This window comes from Strix uralensis, chromosome 1 (assembly GCF_047716275.1).
Source record: "Strix uralensis isolate ZFMK-TIS-50842 chromosome 1, bStrUra1, whole genome shotgun sequence".
In the NCBI taxonomy this organism is placed as follows: domain Eukaryota; kingdom Metazoa; phylum Chordata; class Aves; order Strigiformes; family Strigidae; genus Strix; species Strix uralensis.
The window spans coordinates 18410620-18436423 of record NC_133972.1 but is presented as its reverse complement, the minus strand read 5'-3'; the positions used below and the strand labels follow the sequence as shown (position 1 = coordinate 18436423).

The following is a 25804-nucleotide window of genomic DNA, read 5'->3' as shown; positions in this document are numbered from 1 at the left end:
AACTACCAATGTACTTGCACACCACAGCGTAATGAAAAGAAGATGAAAGAAAAGTGTGTGAAAACACTTAAGGGGTATCAGAGAAAGGTTTTGGTTTACCAGCCCATTTTTTGTGCCATCGTTCTTCTTGACCCATTTCAGCTGCCTTCTTGTCATGCAGTAACCACTGCAAGTGTATTAAAACGTTAACAAACCTACAAGAAATGAGAAATTCAGGATTTCTTTTCAAAGACAATGTTGTGGTTGCTCAGCAAAGCTCCCTGCTGGGATTGCTTCACAGAAATACAACCACTTTGCTCACTGGAGACTCAAGTTTTTCCCCCTCTCATTTTCTCAGTTTCTACTTGATGGATGTGCTGAGTCTGTTCATTTACAGAAGGAAACTCAGGAAAAGAGTTCTTGCTGATTAATTATGGCCTGCTCAGAAACAGCATTTTACTAGTCAATTAGAAACAACTCTCTAAGGCAAATTGTATTTCCATGTACCCACACCTGTTTCTCCAATAAATCATATCATTCTATATTTAAACAATGGGCCATACAATAGCAGAAATGAGCTGCCTAATGCATTTCAAACACCACTGTAAACTCATGTAACATATTAATCAGGACTGAGTAGAATGAGTAGACAGAAATTGAACTAACTGTGCCCTCCTGCAGGCTTCAAATTGGTCAGAAAACTGATTTGTTTGAGAACTAAAAAGACTCAGTCCTACCACACACTGCTCACCTGACCACGACTCTTAATAAAAATGAATAGCTCTGCACTTCCACTTCTTCCTTATAATGTAACATGTAAATACATCAAGGGGGGGGGGGGGGGGGGGGGAAGGGGGAAAAAAAAGGTACACGCTACACTTCCTTAACTTCTAATTGAAGCATACCATGTCAGCCTTTGTAGCCATTTGGTTGGACTCAAATTTGCATAGAAAAAATGAAGACTGTGTGCGCAACTGCACATTACATTTATTTTTTACATTTTATAAAACTAAGAAATCTCTTCAGTTTAGTTTGTAAACATTCCATAGGTCACTGTCAACACATAGACAAAACGGATAAAAGCAGATGAGTCTTTATCACTGTGAAGTTTCCACCATAGAAGCATAAATATGGTTCACTGCAGACATATGGTATCTCCATGAAATTAGTGGGACCAGTGCACAGACTCAACAATGCCCTATAAACCCACTGTTATTGCTAGCTATGTTTCCTAGGAACAAGCTTCTTATATTGCAAGGCCATATTTCTGGGAGCGATTCAAGGAAAAGCAGAACAATATTTGTTTTATTTTACTTAGGAATGTTTTCTTCCTTAACATGACCCTGACATGACAAACTCATGGCTTCCCATTTTTATGGAGCTAGTCAGGAGCTTGAATGGCTCCTGCCTATTGCTCCAGTGGTCCAGTATGCTGTGGCACAGTTCTGGAGTAGAAAAATACAGCTCTTCTCACTCCTGTGTTTGTTTATTTTTTCACATCCTTCACCTCTCCTTATCAGAGCATCCTGTACACTGCTCCACGATATGAACTGATGACCCATAGTATATGTGCCTCATTGATTCTTTCACTGACCAGCTTCCACCAAGTTGGCTGAAAAGCCCCGAGGTGAAGTGAGGTTAGCGACGCTGCTTTGAGATCTGCAATGCATGGGAGCTGTAAGGAAGAGCAGTGTGACACTGAGGGGAAAGGCAGCCCCCGAAGCTGCATAGGTAGAAGAGAGAGGCTCAAGGTAAAGCAGCTGTGACTCTTATCTTTAGTCTTCTCAGCAGCTCACCACGATGGAGCAGAAACTTTATATGATGTGGTACCACCGAGAATTTCGTGGAAGGCAGCACTGATGAGCAGGAAATTATTCAAAAGATGTTAATACACCCATGCACCTTGGACATCACCTTCTCCCTCCATAAAACAAGTCCTATCATCAGAACCTCTATGTGAGTTATAGCTGAGAGCATGTAAGAGCATTTGCCTATGCCAGCACTGCAATACAAATCATTTGGTGATAGCTTGGGTATAAAAGGTGCTTTGTAAAACCGGCTCCACTCTTTTACACACAAATCACAGGCAAATTCATACTTTTCTGGAACAAAGAACATCAGGAAACCTAATTCCGATTTCTAATTCCTGCATTAGATGATAATCTATTTCACCAAATTACTTTTGCCTTGCGATGTAGCTGCATTTATAATTATTTATTGCCCGGCTCAAGGTTAAGTGAAGGAACAGCCTCACTGACATCCTGTTTAAGCCCTTATTTTTCACAATGTGCTACAAAAGATTAACTGCTTTCTATTTCTCCAATAGAGACAGAATTAAAATTGCCATTTGATACAAACTATTAACGCAGCAATCATTTTGAAGTAGCACATTGCTTCTTATAATTTAATATATTTCCCCTCTTTTGCTTATTCTATAAAGTGGTACTTGGCAACCTTAAAAAATTAATTTGTGGAGCTTCCTTTGTAGGACCTGTAAAAATCCAGTCTTTTGCACTCCTGCAGACCTGATGAAAGGTAGCTCTCAACAAAGAGCAAACTGGAAATGCAGCATTGTTGAGCAGATGCTATTGAAGATGTTCTCTTTTACCAGCATGCTACTTGGAAACCTTGAGGACAGTGCTGAAGCATATAATAAATTGTTTTGATAACACAGGCTGACAAAAAGAGCAAGGACACATATATATAGCCTAAATATTTGCTTTCTCAGAAATGGCTGCTTTTTTTTTTTTTTTCCTCCTCTTAAGTAATGTCACAGGGCTGAGGTGTTTCAGAAAGAAATGATTCACAACATGCAAAAGACTGCTGTTATTTACAGGCAAAGTCCACGACTCACTTCTCGTGATGGTTGTTGGTTTTCATTGTATAAGCGAATACAAGGAACAAGAAGACTGAAGATAATGAGAAATTCAAACACTTGCAAAAACATTGATTATTCCAAGCAGTGATATTTCAGAAAGGACACATAGGGATCCTACATGTATGATCCCAAAAGCTATTTATTGTTTTAAGCAGTCAGTGGGAACTTTGGGTGCCCAATGGATTACAGGTAGTGAATGAATGAACAGCTGCCACAGTAAAAGCTTTTTCTTTCTTTTTCTGATTTACATAAGCTGTCTACGGAACTTTTTAGAGATGGACAAGAGCCCTGAATTGGACAGTCACCACAGTGCCTACCTTAATATTCTTTTAGCCCTGGATGCAAGCTCTATGCTGGGTCCCAAGAGTGAAAGAGAAAATCTCTTCACATTTATATATACAGTTTTTCACACAGAGGGCTCCCAAGGCTAGCTGTAGCTCCCTGGTATGACTATGGTACAAAAATCATTACTGCACAGATGGTTTCTTTTCCTTTCCTTATTCTTAAGTGCTTGTATGACAGTACTCAAAAGACTGTATTTGTTATTAAGACATTAGGATCCTGGGAACTACACTGAAAATAAAAATTAAATATGTAAAAATACAGAAGGAAAATCTGTGTTAAATTAATTCTTATCTCAGCTTGTTCCAGATAAACTGGGATAAAAGCTTATCTAGCTTTCCATTATTCAGGTATGGTTGGGTTAAGGATTCAAACTTCTAAAAAAACACTGTGTAAAAAGGAATTACAGTTCAACATATTGAGTAGTGTGCTTGTTTGTCTCTCCATCCTGAAAATAACATTACCGATGAGGATATAGTCATGTCTTGCCACGAGCACATAAACAGAAGCAGAAGCTCTGAATAGTATTAACCAACCTCTATTTGTCAGTTCTGGAGTGAATTAACATAAAATGACTCACATTTTCAGCTAGGTCTTTAGACTGACAGCAACGGCTGAATAAAGAATTACCTCTTTTTCCCTTCTCAGTCTACATCCTATCAGCCATGAAGGAACCCTCACCAAGAGTCTGCAGCAAGAAAACCTGCACTTATCCTTATCATTCATAATGATAAATGCCAGTGATACCCACTGGAAGTGAAACCTCAGCAGAGACTATGTATCACTAGTAATAACAGAAATAATCAAGCTGTTGTTAGAACCAGACACTCAGACAGCAAATTCAATTTTTTTTATTTTCTGTCCAATACCAATGACAGCTACCAGCCATCACGCATTACAATTAGCTCATGCTGCAGGAATGCTATCTGCTCTGGTGCATAATGAGCGAGCTGCAACAGAGAGCAGGACCTGGGGAAGAGGTGAAGAACTATTTGGAGAGGTATCACATATCCTTGCCTGTTGCTAAGGAAACCAGTTCCATTCTTTGGGAAGACTCAAGAGCTGCCTCCTTCACACACCACACTACCAGTCTTATTTCACTTGCAAACAAACAAAAGAGAAATTAAGACAATTGCTCACTTGCATACATTCTATACATCTAATGTTGGTGAGTCAAAATGAAAACGTCCTTGCAACTGGGGAGGGATGCTGCTTCTGCAGACAGTTTAGGCAAACAATAACTGACTGTAACAAAGGTTGAATAAAATTCAGGTAAAGGCACTGGGACTGTTTAACATACCAGGGCTGGTCAGCAGAACACCGCTTCAGTTACTGGGACATTGTTCTTGAGTTCCTCTGCCCTAAACACTGAACACATGCTGCGACCCTTCTTCCAGGCAGCTCATACTCACATGCATTTCTTCTGCCACATCCCAATCTAAATAAGTTCTATTAAGTTCAATCTAAATATGTTCTATTAAGTTTTACAACTGCAAAGTGTGCTCGATTCTTAAATTCTCAATCAATAGCAACTGTAAGGCAAAACAGTTTTCCCACCCGCCCCACCCTCTGCAGTGCAGATCTTTGCTGTACATTCGGAGTATTTCTTCAATTACTAGCTTAGACCCTAAAGCCCTCCTGTACTTTTCCATCCCGTTGAATGCTCTCATCTGCAGGAAAGTTACAAAACTGAGCCCCACAGCCTATAGACCTACTGTGAGCAGCATACCTGAAGTGGAGCTGGAGATGGCCTCTGCCCCTCCAGAGAGGCCTTCTAGCATTTCTGTCAATGGTGAGGCTCCACTAGTTCTAGCAATGGCAGGATGGTATTGGAAAAGAAAAAATTAAAAAAATTTAAAAAAATGAAAAGATGAAATCTGTCTTTGCTCTCAAGGACTACAATATAAACCTCTCAATTATTCAGTGTTGGAAAATTCCATCACAAGAAGTCGGACCACTGTGCATTGATCCAACACAGAATTAGCAATAGAGATGATGTATGATTCTTTTTGGCAAAGAAAAGACGGAAATACAAAGATTCTTTGTAGACATTGTTGAATACTTTAGAGCGCTCCCTACTCTTAGCGTGGCCTCTGCAATTTTTACAGAGGCTATTTTGAAGTCCTATCCACTGCACAATGCTGTTCAAAATCTCTTCTCTCTCTGCTTGCTCCTGTACATTAGCTGACATGAGATTAACACATACTAATTCTCTACAAAAAAAGTAATTAAAAAAATCTGTATTTTAGTGTGAAACCCTAGGAACACTGTCAGAAATGGCTTAGATTTTAATTAGTGTCAATTCTCAAAACTTGAGAAGCCTTGAAAGAAAACCACAAATAAATGCCTGTCTTAAGACTCTTACAGCTGTTGAGCCTACCGGTGTTCTCTTCCCTCAATATTTGCTCTCTCTTGGTGTGAATGTTGAATAATTAAACAAGTCATTTGACGAAGAACAAAGCTTTTTGACAAAAGTGATTTTGCCTTTTAATTTTCAGAATCAAGTATGCTGCAGGGAGTGTGAGAGTATTAATTCTGCTATTAATTTAAATTACAGATATTCTGTAAAGCTGAACACTGGTTCAGTACTGGTGCAGCACTATTGCTTAATGTTAGAAGACAACAGGATTTAGTTTCTAAGACTAGAAATTTAAACTTTTAAGTCCCAGTCCTGGCTCTCTCAGTAAGCTTCTGAAAAGTCTTGAATGCAATATTCAGTCACAGAATCCTTCTCCAGCAGTAGAGGAATGAAATCCAGGGAAAAATCCCTGTGGGTAGTTAATAGGAAACACTGAGGAGGTGGATGGGTCTTGGAGCTAATCCTGGGTCTTGGAGCTAATCTTAACCACTCACCATATATAATAGTGAAATACTATAAAAGCAAGACCTTAAACTTGCAAAAAAAGAACATAAAATATATAATCAGAACTAAGCGAGTTTCTTGCTTTATGCCCTTCTTTTTCATGCGCTTAATTCTCTGTTCCTTCACACCTTTAAAGAAATCACTGCAAGAAAGATGGAAAACAACCCTGAAGATCAGAGATCCTAGTGAGCACTACCTCTGCAGTGCACAACACGGGCTAAAACCCTCTCAGACCAAGGCATCCGTGTTTCTCATACCATGGGAGTGCCTCAAGTTGGAACCAGATCATAAAATTAAATAAAAAAAATTAGGGCTCCTTCTTCTCCAGGTGTGATTTCGGGGGGGAAAAAAAAAAAAGCATAAGCCTGAAGAGCAGTCCCCTACGTTTGCTACAGGCACTTCCATGGCACAGCCACCAGAAGTCTCTCAGGCAGCTGGCAGCAGGAGCGCTGATTCTCTTCATCTGAGACAGTACTGTCCAAATGAAAGTGCTTGTATATAAAACTTTTAAGTTTCTGGGCAACTTAAACATAAAGTAATTGGACAGAAACTAATAATATCAGTGTGGATCACTTCAAGATCACAATTTTGAATACTCCTACTGCAATTGCTGCAAACTCCTTGACCAGGCCCTACTATTTCATAAAATGCTTCTGAATTTCAAAGCCTTACATCAACATTAATGAATGCAGCACTACACTTAAGTATCTAAAACAGTAGGGCTCTGTCCCTCTCATTCCTGTCAGGACCCTGTAAAAATGAGACACACACCCCTTGCAATGCTTTTCAGGAGCAGCAGTATCTGCTGAAAAAAATATAGTATTAAACACAGATGGACACCCTCAGTACAAATCTGTTTCAGTAGTGCAGTAAGCAATTACCGTTGGAGAAATAGTTTCTTCAGATAATTAGATACTTAAAAATTGAAGTTGTTTATGTTTATATAAGCACAGAAATTATAGACAGAATTATGCAAACAAATCTATCATGGACCATGAGCTCCTGTCAGGTTGCTAATGAAGGTAGAAAGCAGCAATCTTTCTTTATAAGGTTCTCTAATGACCATGATAACAAACCAATATTTTTTAGTGCTGCACATTTTCCTTCCCCCATTTTTTTCCCCTCTCAGTATCAGTTTATAGTGACAAATGCTTTCAGAAGACAAAGAGGATGAAAGAGACTTGAAGATAACACTCTTCAATTATGCTGACACCTAAATGATTAAATTAAGCAAAAATTCAGTATTTCATTGTCAATTTGACTCTGATTTCTACCTAAACAAATTTATGGACTCTTGTTAAGGTACATTTTGCCTTCGCTTAAAATTTGTTTCAGAGATGCATTAAAGAGACAATTACCTCCTTCTCCTTACTGGAAGCTGTAAAGGCTAGTAATACAGTACTCCATCAGAAATATTACCTTTCCTTCAAGACAAACATTTGCTGTTTACAGAAGATCCATGTATGCTTATTAAGAAAGGATTCTACACCCAGACAGTGTTCAGATATGTACTTTCCTCATATAACGACTTTGCCTACTGTACACAACCAACTATACTGCTTTTAGGAAAAAGCAGAGATTTCCTATGCAATTTGAGCCTTCTCATGCTATCTGGGCACTGAAACAACAGCAACATTTGTTGATTCTCAAATGTATGAGAAATCCTAAAATCATTACATTAATTGCAGGAATTACAGACCATTCAATTATGCCAAATACCATCTTATTTTCTCTGGAAATATTATAGTGTAAACTTTTGGGTGGAAGATTTTGAAACCAAATAATGTAGTTCTTAGCTTGAATTTCCTCAAAAGATGATCTTCATTACTGATGCAAAACACACACCACAGATTCATACCTTACAACTGTGTGATAAACCAAACTAACTGCCTTTTAGAACGAGGCCCAGACAAGAATCAAAATATTATTTTATCGATAAAATTTCTGTTGCACTCTGAAATTATCTGGAACACATAACGCAGACATACAACAATGAACCAGACTAGGAAACTATCATGTAATTTGTTGCAGCTTGTTCATTTGTGAATGGCAATAAGAACAGTTGCATATCCCAAAGTAATACTCATGTACTTATCCAGCTCATGTTTATGAAGCACTTTAAAGATGAAAAATCCTTGAAGTGCACAGCACTTGCTATAATGAAATAAAATACAGAGGCACAAATATAAAATAACACACTACTGATTTCTTCTATCACGATTAAATACAAATCATTACCGATTTAGCATCGATAGATCTCTATTTTTCTATTCAAGCACAATAACTAGGATTAAAAGCTTTCAAAACTATCAATACAGAGATAATTACTAAAGAATGAAATACTGATGATGCTAGACGTGCAATTTATAGAGTACTGCTAGATAAGAATACAGAAATAACATTTTCTTCTGTGTGGTACAGAACTGGGCATTTCACAGTTATCTTAAATATCATCTGTTATAGAGTGCAGAAATGAGCAATATCAACATACACAAATAGTTTGAAAAATGACCATGCTGGTTTTACGAACAGCTGCCTGAAGACACCCTAAGAATCCACTTATGATGTTGTACGCATGCCACGGTGTGACAGACACTGGCTTGACCCTGGCCCCACTCAACAGCAACACTTTGAAAAACTTTGCATTGTGCAGGACTGGACACAAAAATGGTGCAGAATCAGAATGAAGAGGAGCAACAATGGCACGTATCTCAGTGAAATAAAAGTATTTCTGTTTACAGACCACGATACCATGCTGTCAGATATCACATTTTGGCTTGAACAGAAACAAACATAATTCAAATGGCAGAGGTTTTTATAAAATCTTCATGGACAACTTTCTTTGTACCAGGCTTCTGCCAGAAATGGGTCACTTATGTTCTTGTACAAGCCAGCACTTAAGGAAGAAAAATAATAAAGAAGGTAAATAAACACACAAAAAAGTTCTCATCCTTCTCTCCAAATGATTTATTGCTGTCAGAGTTCTAATCTAATTTTAGGTGAGCTCATCTTTTTTCCTGCCCTGGAGCCATTTTAACTTAATATTGCTCTCCTCCCAGAGCCACAAGAGAGTACAGGCTCCCTTAGCCACCACAGATGCCGTGCTGACATTTTACTTTAGCTGTTTGCTGTGAAAGTCATCAATATCGCTCTGCTCCTGAAGAGACCTTTTCTAAGAAAAATGAAAACAAATTGCTGGCATTAGATCAAACTTTGACCTCTGCAGCCCTAAGTGGGGAAAGTAAGATTTGAACTCCTTGCTGCTGCTTTGAAAGCTGCCATAAGCACCTCCAAGCAGGCAAACTTTTTATTTTAATAAAACATTTTCTGAGCTGCCAGGCTGAGGCTGTTTCCCTGTTCACGCTGCCATATGAGCCAGCCAGCAGGTACAGGCAGACAGCCCGGGCTCCCACGGGCCTGCCTCCACCACAGCCATCCTCTCTCCAAAGCAGCAGCAAGTGTTGCAAGGTCTTTGGGGAAACAATTTCAGAAATCATCTTTTCATCTGCCTCCATCCCATCTGTTCCCCTTTCCCATCCACAATATTCCTGACCTGCACTCTGTTTCACCAGTGCTATTGTCCTTCACGTCTTCATCTTCCTGCCCCTCGTTATCCCTGGCTCCTTCAAAATCTGCTCACGCGCTGATCTGAAGCTAAGTCTGCATGGGAAGCAAAACTGCAGTCTGAAATGCTCGCTTGTTGATTGCTATTTCCCAGTCATGTACAAGTTTCTAGCAAGATTTAAAAGGTTTTTTGGTATTTCTGTTTTGGTTTTTTTAAACTGGTTTTTGAAGGAAAAATGAGTGTGATTACTCTGCCAGTTTTCCTCAAACAACACTCAGAGTAATGCTCTGAGTTCATCGTCTAATTTCTATTGCTTTTGATGGAGAGATGAAAGCTGCAAAGACATGACATTTCTAAAGTATCATAAAAATCGGTGGCTCAAAAGAGGAGAGGAACATCCCAGCTCACTTGCCCTACTGTCAAAAGGCAGCAGTACGAGCTAGCAGTTATTTGCCCTGTTTAGGTGCCACCAGTCAAACTGCCACAGTGGCAAAACACTGTCTCCTGCCCAGCAAGCAGCTACTGGGCATCGAAGAGGAGCCAAAAGAGATGAGGATTTTGCAGGTGGGCTGAGGCCACAGGACACGTGAGGAGCAAAATATATGTGTGTGGGGAGGCTGATGGTAAGAAAAGCAGATGCAGTGACACTGGGCACGAAACCACCTGAAACCATCATTGAATCATTTGGTTTTTTGGTGTCTCAGTGCTTAACAGTGAACCTCCTGCAATAAATCTGTAGCATAAATATTATGCTTTCCTGTACTTTAATATCTCTTTTATTTTAGTATAAATTACATGACATTTTGGAAAGAGAGGTATTTTCCAATACCAAGGGATGTAGTGGAACATAAATTCGAATGATCCTTATACCATCTCTAAGAACAGACGTGTAGGAAACTGCAAGCTGCTTCCTGGCACACCTATCACACGCTCGGATGATGACTATGGGAAGGATGTATTGAGCCCAAAGAGATGAACCAGCTTGAGGAATCTGTTCTCAGCCAAGTCTCAAGATCTGAGAATAGCTAAATGCTTAAAATCATCGCCACAGCAGGGAGTCTAAATTGTAGTCACAATGTTTTCAGTTTTAAACAAGACATAAGAATAATGTTTCCAACTGAGCAGGCAGCTGAAAGAGCGAATTGCAGGAAAATACTGACGCGCTAGAGATTTTACACAAACTCCTTGACTCATGTTTTCCAAACATGTAAGGAAAACGATGCAGTAAACACAGAAACAAAATTAGCATTTGCATCTCTGCATTGTCTGTACTCAAACATAACAGCTCTTGTGCTACAATGTAGCTATATGTTCTAAAACTAGGATTTCCTCAAGATCAAATAGCTGGATCTTCTCCAGAACATCACTCAAGTGCTTCAGACCACCTCTTGTGCACTTCATTTACCATAATCTTCACTATGCTATGGATGTAGCATTAAACTGATAAATATGGTTTTATAACAACACAGTAGACCCAGATAATGTCATCTAAGTTGATTTGCACTTTGGTTCAAAGACCCACTATATAGAGATAATAAATTTGGTACCAGACTGTCATAGCAGGAAAAGCTAGAGGAGACAGATGACATTTGTGCAATATTTCACCCTCTTCTCTCTCAGGAATGTATAAATACAAAGGTATGAAAGCAGATACAGTCAGCCACTGCAAATACCAACCAAAACACCACCAATTTTATTAGAACATAGAACAGCTTAAAAAAAAAAAAAAAGTAATCAACTGCTTAGTTACAGCTGTGTTTGCTGCGTCTTTGTTTCCCTGAGCGCCTGAGAGAGTGTGAACAAAATTGCTAGCAGTCACATTACAGAGACGGGTTGATGGGCTGGATGATCCCATAAGTCTTGTTTGTGTCTCATGTCTGGGCTCTTGACTTTCATCTTAAAAGAATTCTGTATCAATGCCTTTGCAGGGAACCTGCTTTGCCATTCAGAAGGGTTTCTGCCAAACCCAGACAGAATGATGAATGCTTTGTCCTATCTGGCACATCTGTAATTGCAAGCCTACCAGGAAACAACACCCTCCCATACACCTTGGAGTTACTGTTTGAGACACCCTACGAGGGGAGGTGTGCACTAAAGAAACAGACAATCAACAGCTTTAAAAAAAAAAAAATCTCCAAACCCAGAAGAACTGTTTATTCCTTTGAAATTCAAGGACCCCTTCACAAGCACAACCCCAGCCCTCCCCCAACACACACCAGCCCAACTCTGCCTACATCCCTCTTACTCCGGTGTTATCAGGAGTGGCATGACACAGCAGGAAAAGAGACCGGTTCACTGTGAGACCTGCTACTCACTCTCTTACAGTGTAACGGCCCCCCTTCCAGCTGCACATCGCTGTGGGGAGCTGGTCCCCATGGGCGTCAACCACATGAACCACCTCGCTGCTCCTCAGGCTCAGGGAGAGCAGAAGGTGCTGGAGCATGGCTGGCCCCTTCTGTATCACTGCAAACCTGGCCACTGTGTAGAGTCTTACAAACGTTTGGGGGCTTTGCATGATGAGGGACAAACGGCAACGGTTGGCTTAAACATGCAATGTGACTGCTCACACCAGTTCCCTCCTGGCTCTCTGTGCCCATCACATGGAGCACGGATATTGAGGACACGGCCCTGTGTGCAGGACAGCAGTGATGAAGAATGCAACCTCCACTCTTCCATTCCTCAGTATCTCCAAGCAAAGCGTTTCTCAATTTGTGAATTTTCACTGTACTTTCAAAAACAGAACAGTGACCAGCTTTCTCCTCCGCTGTTCAAATTCAAAATTAAAATACAACCCATAGGTTTCACCAGCAAAGGTGCTGTGAACAGCTGAAGGAACTAGTGACAGATGTAAATACCTGCTTGCTGTGCAGTCTGTGGGATCTGTTGACTCCGCTGTGCATTGTACTGAACTGAGGCAATGGGTCTGTACTGCTGAGTTGTTGAGGTAGGGTACTGACCAGATGGGTAATAATACACTGGCATCTGCAAAGAAAGAGAACAGCAGCTAACTGCGAACTCCAAGCTCAAAGATTTACAAAATAAAACAAAATTGGAAAGGAAGCAAGAGTTGAAGCCAAGCATATTAGTAGTAACACTAATCAAGAGAGGTGTGCATTGTGTCTCTTCAAGAACTGCTGCTTGCTTTCCGCTTTGCTAGGAAAAGGGCTATCAGTGCCCAAATTTCTTCTCAAATACTTTAAGAAACAGAAGAAAAATAATTTTAATTGAAAGAGACAAAACCACACAGAATGCATAAAAAGCTACATGCATATACCAAAGAAATCACATTAGAATATTAAATGCTGCAGAAAAATGGATGCAGACAACACCTTCCATATCAACATAATAGATATAGACAGCATGTGAACCATTAAATGAACTCTGGAGAAAATAGTCAGTTTGAAGCAAAGAATGGCCTGGAGTAAAAATATGTAGAAGCAAGATAGAGGGAAAGATGGGAGTGTGTGCCCTTAACGCTCGCAAGAAGCGATTATTAAATTCACACTTTTGTTTAACAGCTACATCCTTCCTTACAAGAACATTTCCCTGTAAAGACCCTCTCACACTTGGTGCAAATACAACAGTTCAAAAAACAGTCATAGTTTTCTTGCAGGAGCTGAGGGTAGGCATTGAGTCAGCAAGTTCTGCTGGTGGGCTTCTTTTTTCTATTATTATTGTCATTATAGAGCAATGCGTACTACATCACCTTATCACTTAGGTGAACATGGACGTTTGAGGGTGACTGGAGCTAAAGATTCTTCCTTTACATGTTATACCACCGTTACCAAGACGTTTGAACTAAACAGTTTTCAACTGATCCTTGGCAAGTTCAAAGCGCTCAGTATTTTTTATTTTCAGCTGCGGTGGATCCTGTAAGTACCTGACAGATTTTGGCAGCATACAGTATCAACAAACTGCAGAGGGACAGAGGCTTGAGAGAACATTGTTTCTCTTGTGATTTCTGCCACATCTGTCAGCATTTCTTTATAAATCATACAATTTTTTTTTTCTCCTTGCGTGTAGCGTTTATCCTACTTATACATACGCACAGAGTCATACCAAATGCTTTTGTTTTTTTCATACAAAAAAAAGAAGTATTTTTGCCTGTTTTATTTGCATGGAGGAAATGTCCCTGGAACAGTTCATTCAACTTGATCACCCCTAAAGTATTAGCAGAGTAAAGGTAACTGTATCCTTTTGTATACTGCTAAGAGAGTATATATCATAAGAGAGATCAGAAATTTTCCTAGAGACAATGTCAGATGAGAAAGAACATGCATAGATACAAAAGACTAGGCAAGAAATGGATGGCTAATTGGGCAAGTGGAAGACTACTGAATGGGTAACTGTGGTGGAAAAAGTATCAGGATCAACAAAGCTGGACTTGGTGTCGTTGGTGAAGTGACTGACCCAGAGTGACTGTCAGTCAATATCACCTGTCAATCAGAGGCTGAATACCCATTCATTCTTCAAGGTAATTAATTTTCTCTCAATCAACGGAAATCTCTTCCCCCACCCTCTGATAGTATCAGCCAGATTCAAACAAATACCAGAAAAACAATAATATTTTGATCGGAAAACATTGCAAGCTGTCCTCCCTCCAGACAATACCAAGTGACACCTAATGGGTACAGCCTTCCCTGGAGTAATTTGTTTTGTTAGAGACTAAAGTAACAAAAGCAAAATGTCTTTGTAAAATGGACAAAAACATGCTGAATTTGTTTCTTTGCAAAGAAAAAGCCACAAGGTATAGAAAAGTTGACCCAAACATTTAAGGTACAAAATCATTCTTTAAACATCATGGCAGTGTAAATCATGGATCAGGCAAGTTTAGTGTGATAAACTCATCTTGTGGCAACTCGACAGCTCTCAGCAAGACTCTACAATAGGAGACTTGAAAGAAGCAAGAAGACTCAGTCTAAGTAAAGTCAATGCAAGTAGTTGATCCTGCCTAGGAGCAGGGGAACAGAATAGACATCCTCTCAACTATTCTTTATTTTCTATTACCATATTCTACAAATTAAAGGATATTAAACCCCTGTGGAAATACTCTCACTTCTCCTAGCAGCAGCTTAATATCACTTAAAGGATTTAAATTTATTTGATTTACCCTCGACTTCCTCATTTTCCTTGTGCAGACAAGCCCCTAGATATTTGAAAATACACGAGCATATGAGAACAATGTGAATTCTCTCTTGTGGAAAGATTCTGTAGGTATTAACTTTAAAACATAGCCTAAAGAATATCAGTTTTGAAGTGAGGTTTATAGTTGAACATGCCTAGCATAAAACCATACACGTACACTGAAGGATTCAGAATAATTTGGAAACATATTTATTTTTAGCACACAAGTAACACCTCAGAGCTAGTCAAAGGGTTTTCTTCCTCTCTCTCATTTTCTCAATTCATTGGAATACATTTGTAATATACCCCACTTAGAAGCTTATCACAGTGCAATCTATCAATCTGAAAAATGTTAATAGTAGGAGTATTGGGTAAAAAAAAAAAAATCATTTCACTTTTAAAGATTAATGGATGAATTTGCTGGTAATCATGCACACATGACTTGTAAAGAAGAGGTTTGGTTTTTGGTGGGGTTGTTTTGTTTTTTAAGAGATTGGATATTAAAAGATGGGCTTGGCGTAAAATATAGACATGGATAAAATAGGTCTTTCGTGGTTGAGGGGTGTGGGTGGTTACTCATTTTCTTGAGTACATCTCTGCGTCAGTAGTTGAAACATGTTATTTGTCCTTTCTGATATTACTTTAGTGAACAGTGGAATTAGATGGATCAGAGATAACAAGTATCACTTACGTCTACTCTGACCCTCTTGAATTTTTTAGTTTCTCACTACATCAGTGTTACTAACACCTTTGCTTATGTGTTCTTCAACAAAAAACATTACATTTCTGTAGCAGCCTACTGACATACCAAATTGTACTTGAATTGCTTTCCCATCTGGGACCTTTTGTTTGTATAACATATTTCGTTTACAGAACGTGGAAGTTTCCACTGCACTAACAAGCATGCCAACACAGCTATATGGTTATCCTAAAAAAAAAAAAAAAAAAGTTTCTTGATCTTAATCCTTGACAGTGAACAAAATCCCCCCTCTTTAATAATTACCATGGAAATAGTTGACAGACGATCCTTACCCCCTTGGATATTCTTATTTTGAAGGTGAATATCTTCCTTGTTTGTAGACTGACCATTCCAACGCACTCTGGTTTTTCTCTCATATACAGCATTTTCTTTATTTAACTTAAACTGTAACAGGACTGGACACATCACTTCAGAGATACTTATGAAATGGCATGAACAGGCATTACTTTTTCCTCCTTCTAATGTGCTTTGTCTATAGATGATGGGCAGAGACTCAATACAGCATTGGCTTTCTGCTTTGTTCTGTCCACACACAGTTCGAAACCCATTACCAGGCCAGGTCTCCCTTGGACTGCTCTCTAATAGCATCCCTTAAATTCACAGGTATATTGTTTTATTTCTTCATGGTAGGAAAAGAATTCCACACATCTTTCAGGGTGATTATACTTTCCTAAACTCTCTCCCTACTAACTTACAGCTCGATTCTGCTATCAGACAGGTATTCTACCTTCTCTTGACATTGCTGATATCCAGTTAGGTTTGGACAAACACCTTCATTTGTGATGCTGACACTATTGCTAATGACAGCTACAGTTGCATAAATGGGAGCGAAGACAACAGAAACTGCAGTGATGGATGGACACATGGAGCTACCATCTCTTCCCAATATCTAACTGACTGGGGTCAGTCATTATTCAAGGATTTTTCTCTTCTTCCGCCCCCCCATAAGAATTGAAGTAACAGTAAAAAAAAAATGGCTTGTGTACAACAACTGTAGGATGTCGTTGAATATCATTTTCTGAGATCATCAAAGAAAGACCCAGTCACTTGCAGTGATTACCCAACCTTCTTCATTACAAGTTTCCTAGAGGAGACATGTTATGAATAAAGATTCTGTCTTAGGGTAGCTATGGAGTCTCTAAGGAGAGGGTTTCTGCAAAGAGACAGCTAAAATTAATGATGACACAACTAATTCAGGTGAAAAATCCCTCAACATGTGTATTACTTCTCCAAGACTCTCCAAGAATTCATGCCATCTCATTCTTGGACATTATTTTGTCAGTATACCTCCCAGAAAGAATGAGTCAGAGGTGAAAATAACTTAAAGGAGCATATCCTTTCCCCCTGTCATAGTACTTGCAGTTTTCCCATTTCTTCAATTGCAGAGGCAGAGCAATGACAAGCACCATTGAAAAGTGCTGCAAAAACCGAATGAGGACCCTTGTTGAAGTGCCTGGGTCCCTAAGTGCTATAGAAGAACCATCGGAAAGAGAAGAAAATTGAAAACAGAAGAAAAAAAAGAAAGTAAAGCTGTATGTTTGCTATTTGTGATACAGAAAGCAAACAGGCATTTGATGCTTGAAGTCCTTTTCAGCAAACCCACACTAACAGTTGGGTGTTGGGTTTTTTTTTTATTTTTTTTTGAATTGGTTGAACAACAGATCATTATTTTCAGGTTATTAAATCATTACTTCCTTGTCAAGTTGGGGAATAGCTGTGATGAAAGAAGCAGCAAAAGAAACTCAAGGGGTCCTCTCACCACTACTTAGGTTTGAAATGACAGGCATTTAAAACTCAGTCTGTTTCTGCTTTGATACAGACTGGGAGAGAGAAGCTTGGAGAGCAGCTGTAGAGCCACACTTAATTGAACTTTAATGCAAAAGCTAATAATTGAAATGCAGTACCATTGGGTTTGTAGGCTTGGAGAGCATTTACTTCTCCTGCTTTCAGGTGCCAAAGGAAATGATCATACTCACAGGACATCCACCCAAGTTTTCACTGTTATTTTCCAACAGCATACCGTGTACCACAGACAACCTATTTGAACCTTATCAGCAACACATTTTCAGGAACTAATTAGCCATTAGAGTCAAGCCTCTTTTTTACCGGTATAAATTCAATAGCAACATTTAAGATATAAAAGTGCTTTTACATTGATTGCATTGCATTGATTAATGCATCACATAACATTTTTCATGCATTGCCATCTTCATTGCTCTTTTCTTTTTTAAGCCTGCCTCAGACCACCTGATTTGGCATCTGAGAGCAGCCTTGCTATTGCATCTAAGCCCAAAAGAGCAACGGGTGATTCAGATTGCCAATACCCACTGCCACAGTGAAGTTTTGCCATGGGCAGGACAGGGAGCTGGGGTCTTAGCTGTCCTGCACAGAAAGCTGAGCTGTTAGGGCATCGCAACTACCATTTCCCAAGGCTTTGTTCATCTTTTTATAAGAGGTATCCCCTATTTGCCCTACACGGGCTACAAGTAGTATCCAAACCACCGTGCCATGTTCTAGGGCTGAAGAGAATTAATTAAAACTTGAAACATTGATCAGAAGTTCCCATCTGTGCATGCAGATGCAGAGAGCTGCTGTCCTCTCTCCCTCCCAGCAGACCAAGGCCACTGTGCTTTCACAGTATAGGGACATGGGCAGCAGGGACTGACCCCCGCAGCACCCTCTTCCACACAGGTATCTGACAAGGATTTTTTGGAATAGTGACAAGCTAGAGATGAACGATGCACACGGTGCAGTGGATGCAGAGGAAGCTGACAGCACTGAATTTCTCACCTTTCCACACCCCCTGAGGACAAACTATTCCCCAGTGAAATAATCAAAGTTGCTGCAAACCCAGAAGGTATTTTCCTGCCCTTGGTAACTTCCCACTTTGTTACAAGGTAGGAGGAAAACGCCCATACGTACCGTATCTGTGGTACAGAGACACAGCGGCCATTAGACACATCAGTACAGTACTGGTCCTACAGCAGCCTATATGTGAAAAGGCACCTCCTCATCACTTCTCCCCTGAAGAAGTTCATCTGCCTCTCCAGTAGCACCAGAGCCAGTATTAATGAGGGAAAACAGCTTCAAAAAGTAACACTACGCCAGCCTGAGAGAAAACCCTGCACCCAGCTGCCCAGGCAAGGGTGAAATCCAATGCTCCCGCCCCAGGTGACGAAGGCTCAGCCACACGAGGCAGGAGCTGCGGCCAAACCCGCAGAAACCGCCTCTGCAAAGTCAACGGAGGGGGGGTCTAGCAGAGACCCCAGGGCGGGCTGCAAACCTGGTCTCCCCCGAGGTGGGAGAGGAGGTGGTGCGGGGTGCCCCCCCGCCATGGCAGGCAGCACAGTGCGGCAGCCCCCTTCGCTCCCGCGGCAAACCCCGGCCGGAGGGGCTGGGAAACGCATCGCTTGGCCTGCTGCGGGAACAGCTTGTAAAATGGAGGTGTTCGCATTTATCTGGTTCACTGGAAGTGTCGTGAGGTTTGATTAATCGGTGCTTGAAAACACTGAGGGCACTGAGGGGTTGTATATGAGGAGAGAAGCCTGGACAGCCTCTACTTGCTCACTTAGGAGACGGATTCATGGGGGGGGGATTCTGCTCTTCAGGTTGTTTCTTCGCCCCCTTTTTTTTTTTATGCTATATTTGGCAAACAGTGAAATCTCTTTCTTGCAATATTTTCAGTTTAAAAAAAAAAAATCACATTACATTGAACTTTAGCTCCTTAAAAATTATTTTTTGCAAGCCTTCACTTCTCTCAGAAGAAATGGCTGCATAGTTTCTAGCAACAGAAACTACAGATATCAGAGTCCTCTATGGGACGTGAGCATCCAGTAGTCTTCAGATTTCTTTTATTGTTAATTAGTGATCTAATTAACTAGATCTCTAGCCCACTTAAAACACTGTAACGGTATAAATTCTCCATTACTGTGGCAATACAGAATCCCATTAACAAACACAACTGGAGATTTTCAGTAAGAAGTGGCAAACAACCAGTAGAGTTTACACTACTTTTACATTAAAGGAAATGAAGTAGTTCTACTTTATTTTTTATATATTTTCTTCCAAAGGATAAAATGAAAACAGGACAAATACTATTAATACCATTTTAAAGTAGAGTTTAAATGAAGTTATCTATAATTGGATAAAGAAATTTGGCTTTTTAAAGTGTATGCCTTGAAAATGGGCCAGAAAGTCATTTGTGCATTTTACTTCTTGACAGTAATCACTTTCAATATTCTGTAAAGGTACCCAGGAGACAAGTAGAGATGTTTGGTAGTGAACAGTAAAACATAATCAGTCTTCAGGAAGACAGTTAAAATTACTGATCTGTGACATCTCACATGTTCAAGTCAATTAAATATGATTAACGACTACCTGGGCTGATGTGTGTGTTGCTCTTTTGGTATATATACAGGGAAAAAGGACTACAGATATTTACTCACCCTCCTCCTTCATATTCATGTGCAGATGTGCCTTCGAGTATGAACATATGTTCAGAAAATGGTTTGAGGATAGGGAAGGAATTGCTGAAACCCAGGAAATGATAGAAGCTCTGCAAGTTTCCTGCTGCCTAAAAATCTGCTAAGCTTTTACCAGAGGGGGAAAAAAAAAAAAATCTGGAGTCTGAATAATATTTTTTATATTCCTTTTCTGATGTTATAATGAGCACCATGCCAAAGCGGCAGCGAAGGTTTTGCCTACCTGAGCAGGTGGCGGTGGTTGTTGCACAAAGCCCTGGGGTGGCGGCTGCAGCACTTGCTGGGACACTGGTGGACCTGAACCTGTGAAGCCTCCTGGAGGAAGCTGCTGACTTGGGGAAGCCATGATGTAACCCGTCTGCTGGGCAGGCTGCTGCAAGATAGGCGAGGGGTACACAGGACCGGAAGGCGATTCGGGGTTGTCTCCTGATGATTGACGACTTAAGCTCATCTGGTTAAACTGTGTTGTCATGTCATCTCGCTGCAGGGCAAAAGGCAGTAGAAAACGATGTGGACATGATGTCTGCAGTAGACATGTAAATCAGCAAAACAAAATAGGTTCAAACAGAGCACGAGGGGGACAGGAATCACTCAGTTCAAATAACGGTGCCAAATTTTGCATGGATATCTACAAAAATGGAGGCAATTAAAATGAAAATCACTATCAATGCTTTGACAAAGACTTCCAGACTGCAAGGTGAATGGCATTGCTTGGCACAAAAGCCAATTATTTTGGCTTTTACCCTGCCCATCCTTTTTATTCCAAAATGACAAGTAGACTTTACAGTGTTCAAAAGAAGACATTTTAAATATAAAGGGCATGAAAATAATGTTATGAATACCTCTTCCCCCAAACACAGAATTCCTCAGCCAAACACGTGCTGGTAATTTCACCTGTGTTTCAAAATGATCCCATGAGGAATTCAGTAGGATTCAGGTGCAGACCTTTTCCTTTTTGGAGTGTTTTGAAAATCCAGGATTGTAAACACAGAGAAGGTAAAAAAAAGCTAAGCCTTCAGTTGCTATTTCAAGGTTTTTTTATTCAGTGATGGAAAGAAACAAGTACTTTATTTGACTGGAGGGGAAAAAAAAAAAATCTATAGTAGGATGAACGTACCAAATAAAGTCAATGGACCTAAGTCTCATTACATGCTGGTAATGATACAAGGATTCTAGACAGTATCTGTTCAGTCTTGCAAAAAGATCCATACTAATCAACGCTCTCAAGTTTATTCTGTGAAGGTCGAGGATTTACAAATGTGGTTCTATGCATCCTCATTTGTGCCCATATTACAAGACTTTAAATTACCCAATATTAAAACATACTCTATTCAACAATATATCCAGCCTAAAACTTCACCGCGTGCTAATATGCAGATTACAGTCCCTTCCTTATACCCCCTCAAGGATAGGGAATGAGCACTATAAAAATGCTTTTCACTTAGAACATTCATGTTATTTTTTAAAAGAAGCCTCTTTGATTTTGTTTGCATCCCTGTGGTGTTCATTCTCCAAAACCATCCTGCACAATGTATTTATTGGCAGGAAACTTCAAAAAGGAAAAAAAAAAACCAAGTTTGTTTGTGGAAAGCACTGCCAGAGACTGCACAGAGACTCACCCTCCCACTCTGAGAGCAGATACCATCAGCCAACTTTTTAAACACTCCTGGCAGACCTTCAGGTGGTGTAGGGACATAATATTATTAACTTTACCATCATCCTACATCCATATTCAGGCACGTAAGTTGTCTGTCTGAAGTTGTTTCTTTAAAAAGCTAGGATCTTCATTACCCGGATGGTGAATAACTGCAAACAGATTCTACGAGAAACTTCACAGAGTCTGGAAAGTCTGGATTTGTACAGACCAAGAGCTTCAAAACCGTATAATTTATACATTGTCTGTATAATGTAATATGCATTGAAGACATTAATTCAGGTGACATTTCACTATTAAATTAGCCACAAAAAATAACAGCCTTCCTATGACTGTCACTAGAACAACCTGAGATGCCTGCAAGACACTTTTTTTCAAGAGAATTAGCACTGAGATATGCAACTTCTGTTCAGCATGGAACATTTTTTGTTGTCCTTTAAATGGTACTGCTCATCTACTAGGCATTAACAACTTTATTTTAGCTGCAAGGATTCATTCAGCTTTGTTTCCATCTCTTACTATAACTACATGACATCTCTACGTTAGGAAAAAAATCAGTCATAAACAAGATTACCAGAGCAAAAGAGAAAAATAACAGAAAAAAATCTTGTAGTGCCTCTTAAAATGTCAGCTTCATTTTACAACAGTATAATCTTAGTCCTGTAACACCAAGCCAGATTCAGACTACTCCAGAAGAGCACTCTGTTTTTATTATACATGTCCATTGGTGCTTTGTCATGATGCATAGCGTACCACACCATCTGCAGCTGGTTCACCACTACTTTGTTTTCCAAGTGCTCTGGTATCATCAGAGAGTGAAATCAGGCAGTGGATTTAGTATACTGATAAAATAAAATAAAATAATGATTTCTAGAGGTCTCTTCTCCAGTCTTTGAGGACATGAAAGGGGGATAACCCAAATCTCAAATGCTCAAGTTAAGCAGTTTAAGCTCCCTTAACACAAGGTGGGGAGACACAAGCTCCTATCACAGGCACAACAAAACATTTTTCTGGTAGCTCTGCTAATCAGGTAGAGAGCCCTGCTCCTAACATCATCCTCCAGGTTAGATAACCAGAATCAGTGGGAACACTCTTACAAAATGCTTGTCAGTACCAAAAGCGTTAAGGCAAATGGGGCTCTCATGTGGGACACCCCTCATGGTGCTCCCCAGAGGCTCTCAGGCATACTCATGCTCACACACCCAACTTCAACTTCAAGGAAAAAAAAAAAATAAAATATCTTTAGTACCACAGAAAACTGCTGCGTTGGAGAGACTGGCAGGAGATGCTGGGGAGGATAAGAAACTGCTGGATATTGGACTGACTGAGAAGATGGCTGCATTGCCTGAACAGGCTGCAAAATAAACACAGTGCAAGACAATAAATACAACCTACTTAGAGAGAGATAACAACAACAACCACCACCACCTCTGTTACTGAGAACAAAGGTCTCAAACACAGCTCTGGAAATGCAGGTGACTCTTCGCCAGCCCAAGTACAAGAGGTCAGGTACTGCAATTTTAGTCTTCATTTTAGCATTATATCAAACAATTCTTTATTACAGATTTTTCTGCCTATTTTCATATATTTGATGGCTGTTAGATTAAATAAAGTCACAGCTACACCTTCTTATTACTGATATGAGGCAAAGCCAAATTATGATTCTACATTTAATTTACAGAGATAAAATGAAAGAGCGGCACAGTATAAGTGTATAGTTGAATTTTGCTGATAATGACTGATTTAACTCCAAGTGTCATAGGCAAAGGAATAATGATTGTAAAGCTGCTTTGGCAGAACACAATAGCTAAAAAAATTGACAAAGAACAGGCTGTGAATTAACAGACAGGCCCATCAGCTTGGAGCAGATGTTTATCTAAGTGAAAGAACAATATTCTACAGCACCATTACCTTGGAATAGCTTTACTATTCCTTTCGTTTCAATCTCTCATTTAACTTGAGTCTTACACAGGTTTAGTACTGCCTCCATCTTCTAAAACTGCTAAGACCAAATCGAGAAATAAGTGCCACAAACACGTAAGTCCAAACCCAGTAAAATCAAAACAACTTTGCTGAATTTAAACATTGTATTTCAGGGTAACCTGGGATGAAAGTGTGCCAAATTATGAAGCCACACAAGAACCACAGTACATCTTGGCTCCTCTGGGAGTAAGCAGGATGTAAGATTCTTGCTTGAGTAGTTCCTTCTGCCTGCTCTGCTCTGGGAAAGCAGGCACACAATCCACAAAATTAAGTTTGAACCAGACCCAAACCCTGCTGCCCATGATCGGCCACATGCCATGGCCAGCCCAGGGGCCAGAGAGCCAACATACCATGGCACTGTGCCCAAACTACGCTGCTCTTCCCCTCTCCTGCTATAGCTCCGGAGCTTCTAGCTCAGAGCAGGGTCATGGCCACAACATGGGGTGCAGGCAGAAGACTCATGATCTGGGGCAGGGGTGCTCAGAGAGTGAGCTACCCATGGACCAGGCCTGATATAAGAGTTTGTAGAGCCCTGTGTTGTACTTGACTCTGATTCAACCCCACTGCTGTCGAAAGGGACAGGGAAAGGTCCCCAGCTCTTTGGAGAGAATTGCTCACTGCACAAGTTAGAGAATGAACGCTTCAGCTTTCATTTATGGATGATTTTTGCAAAATAAATTTATGTAGACATACACCAACTCATGTAACAGTGCTTTTTGAAATGAAACCATACTTTAGATGGAATTGAAAAAGGAATCTTCCCTCTTCATCTGTTTCACCCACGTTGAAAATACAGATAATGGGCCCCATTTGTTTTGAAAGAAAAGAATATCCTGTTATTTCATCTAGCTGCATCCTTCCCTCCTACCCTTTAGGTCGTCCTTTGCATCCCTGAGAGCTTCTTCCCTTTTCCCAATGGCCACCATACCTACCTGTGTGACAAGGTGACTTGCCATTTGCTGCTGTGCCTGTTGAACCTGCTGAGGCTGCTGGGATGAAGGCTGCTGCTGAGACTGTCCCACCATCTGGCTCCTCATTGTCTGCTGGCCACTGGGAGGATTGTATATTGCCGGTGTCCCATCAGGATTTACAAACGGTTGACCTGAAACAAAACACCCTGCCTTTGCTGAACACTTTTAAGAATGTACTTACTGTTTTCTGTATGAAATCATACAAGCTTACTTTAACTGATTGCTCTTTAGCTGACCTGCTACAACAGTAAAGTGCTCATCATTCTCAATGCCTCATTACAGTATCAGCCACCTTTTTTGTCTTTTTTGCAGGCAAGGCAGGCAACAGATATTTGTTTTGGCAGTATGACTTTTCAAGGAATGGGTGGAAGGTTACCATGGCTATAAGATGATTCAGATGCTATGGTTTCTTGAAGTCATTCAACAATGAATCAATTAATACTAAAATTGAACTCTGGAGCAAACACTGGAGGTAGAGAATATTCATGTACATTTTATTGCCACACAATAGCAGCTAAATGTACACAACTACTCCTGATATGCTGAAGTTTGTAGGGAAAGGAAAAAACCAAACCCACCCTTGTTACTGATTTATTTACAAATTCTAATAACATGGTGTTGTACTTTTGAGAGCTGTGCCCTATCTAATTAGAGGAGGCAGCACTGGAAATTATCAAGGAAGAAACACTTTAAAAGTCTTTGAAAACCTCTTATATACAGGACAAATTCTGTCCAGAGTTCTACTAAGTTGCTGAACTCTTTGGTTCAGATATTTCAGCTGGGGATAGTAACCTTGTAAAAACTATTTTTTTTTAAAAAAAAATTTAAAAAAAAATATATCTCTGCAGGGAAAATGTTTTCCATGACCTCTGTTCTCTTTTCACTTCCATCATAAATTCCTAATACCAAAGGAATTACAGATGTTTCCATGAGAAAAAAAGGAATTATAGCAATGAAGTGATAACATTTATAGCAGGTAGCTGAAGTGTGAATATCTGAGATAAAAAGGGAGATCTGGAGGAGTTCAGCGACTGTGAGATCAAGAGTGAAATAATGAAGTTCTGATCTGTATACCACAAGAATCTCTACCTGTTCTATCTACTCCTCAGCCTTTCAGTTCCTCCGTCTTATTAATCATGGTTTGAAATGTATGAGGAACTAAAGAAACCTTGCCTTTTCTCTCTAAAGCATCAAGACTTTCTGG

General features: G+C 40.0%; 1 protein-coding gene across 19 annotated transcripts in view; it reads right to left on the bottom strand.

Moving 5' to 3' along the window:
* ARPP21 (cAMP regulated phosphoprotein 21) overlaps window positions 1-25804 on the bottom strand; it is a 204345-nt gene that overhangs the window by 26702 nt on the left and 151839 nt on the right. For 17 of the 19 annotated variants that reach the window (XM_074858134.1, XM_074858103.1, XM_074858154.1 and 14 more), the window contains 4 exons: window positions 24562-24731; window positions 22896-23000; window positions 20216-20473; window positions 12483-12609 (listed from right to left, as the gene is read on the bottom strand). In XM_074858134.1, coding sequence (XP_074714235.1) covers window positions 12483-12609; window positions 20216-20473; window positions 22896-23000; window positions 24562-24731 — 660 coding nt within the window. The remainder of the gene's footprint in view (window positions 1-12482; window positions 12610-20215; window positions 20474-22895; window positions 23001-24561; window positions 24732-25804) is intronic. The other 2 variants (XM_074858219.1, XM_074858238.1) reach the window with 1 other exon arrangement.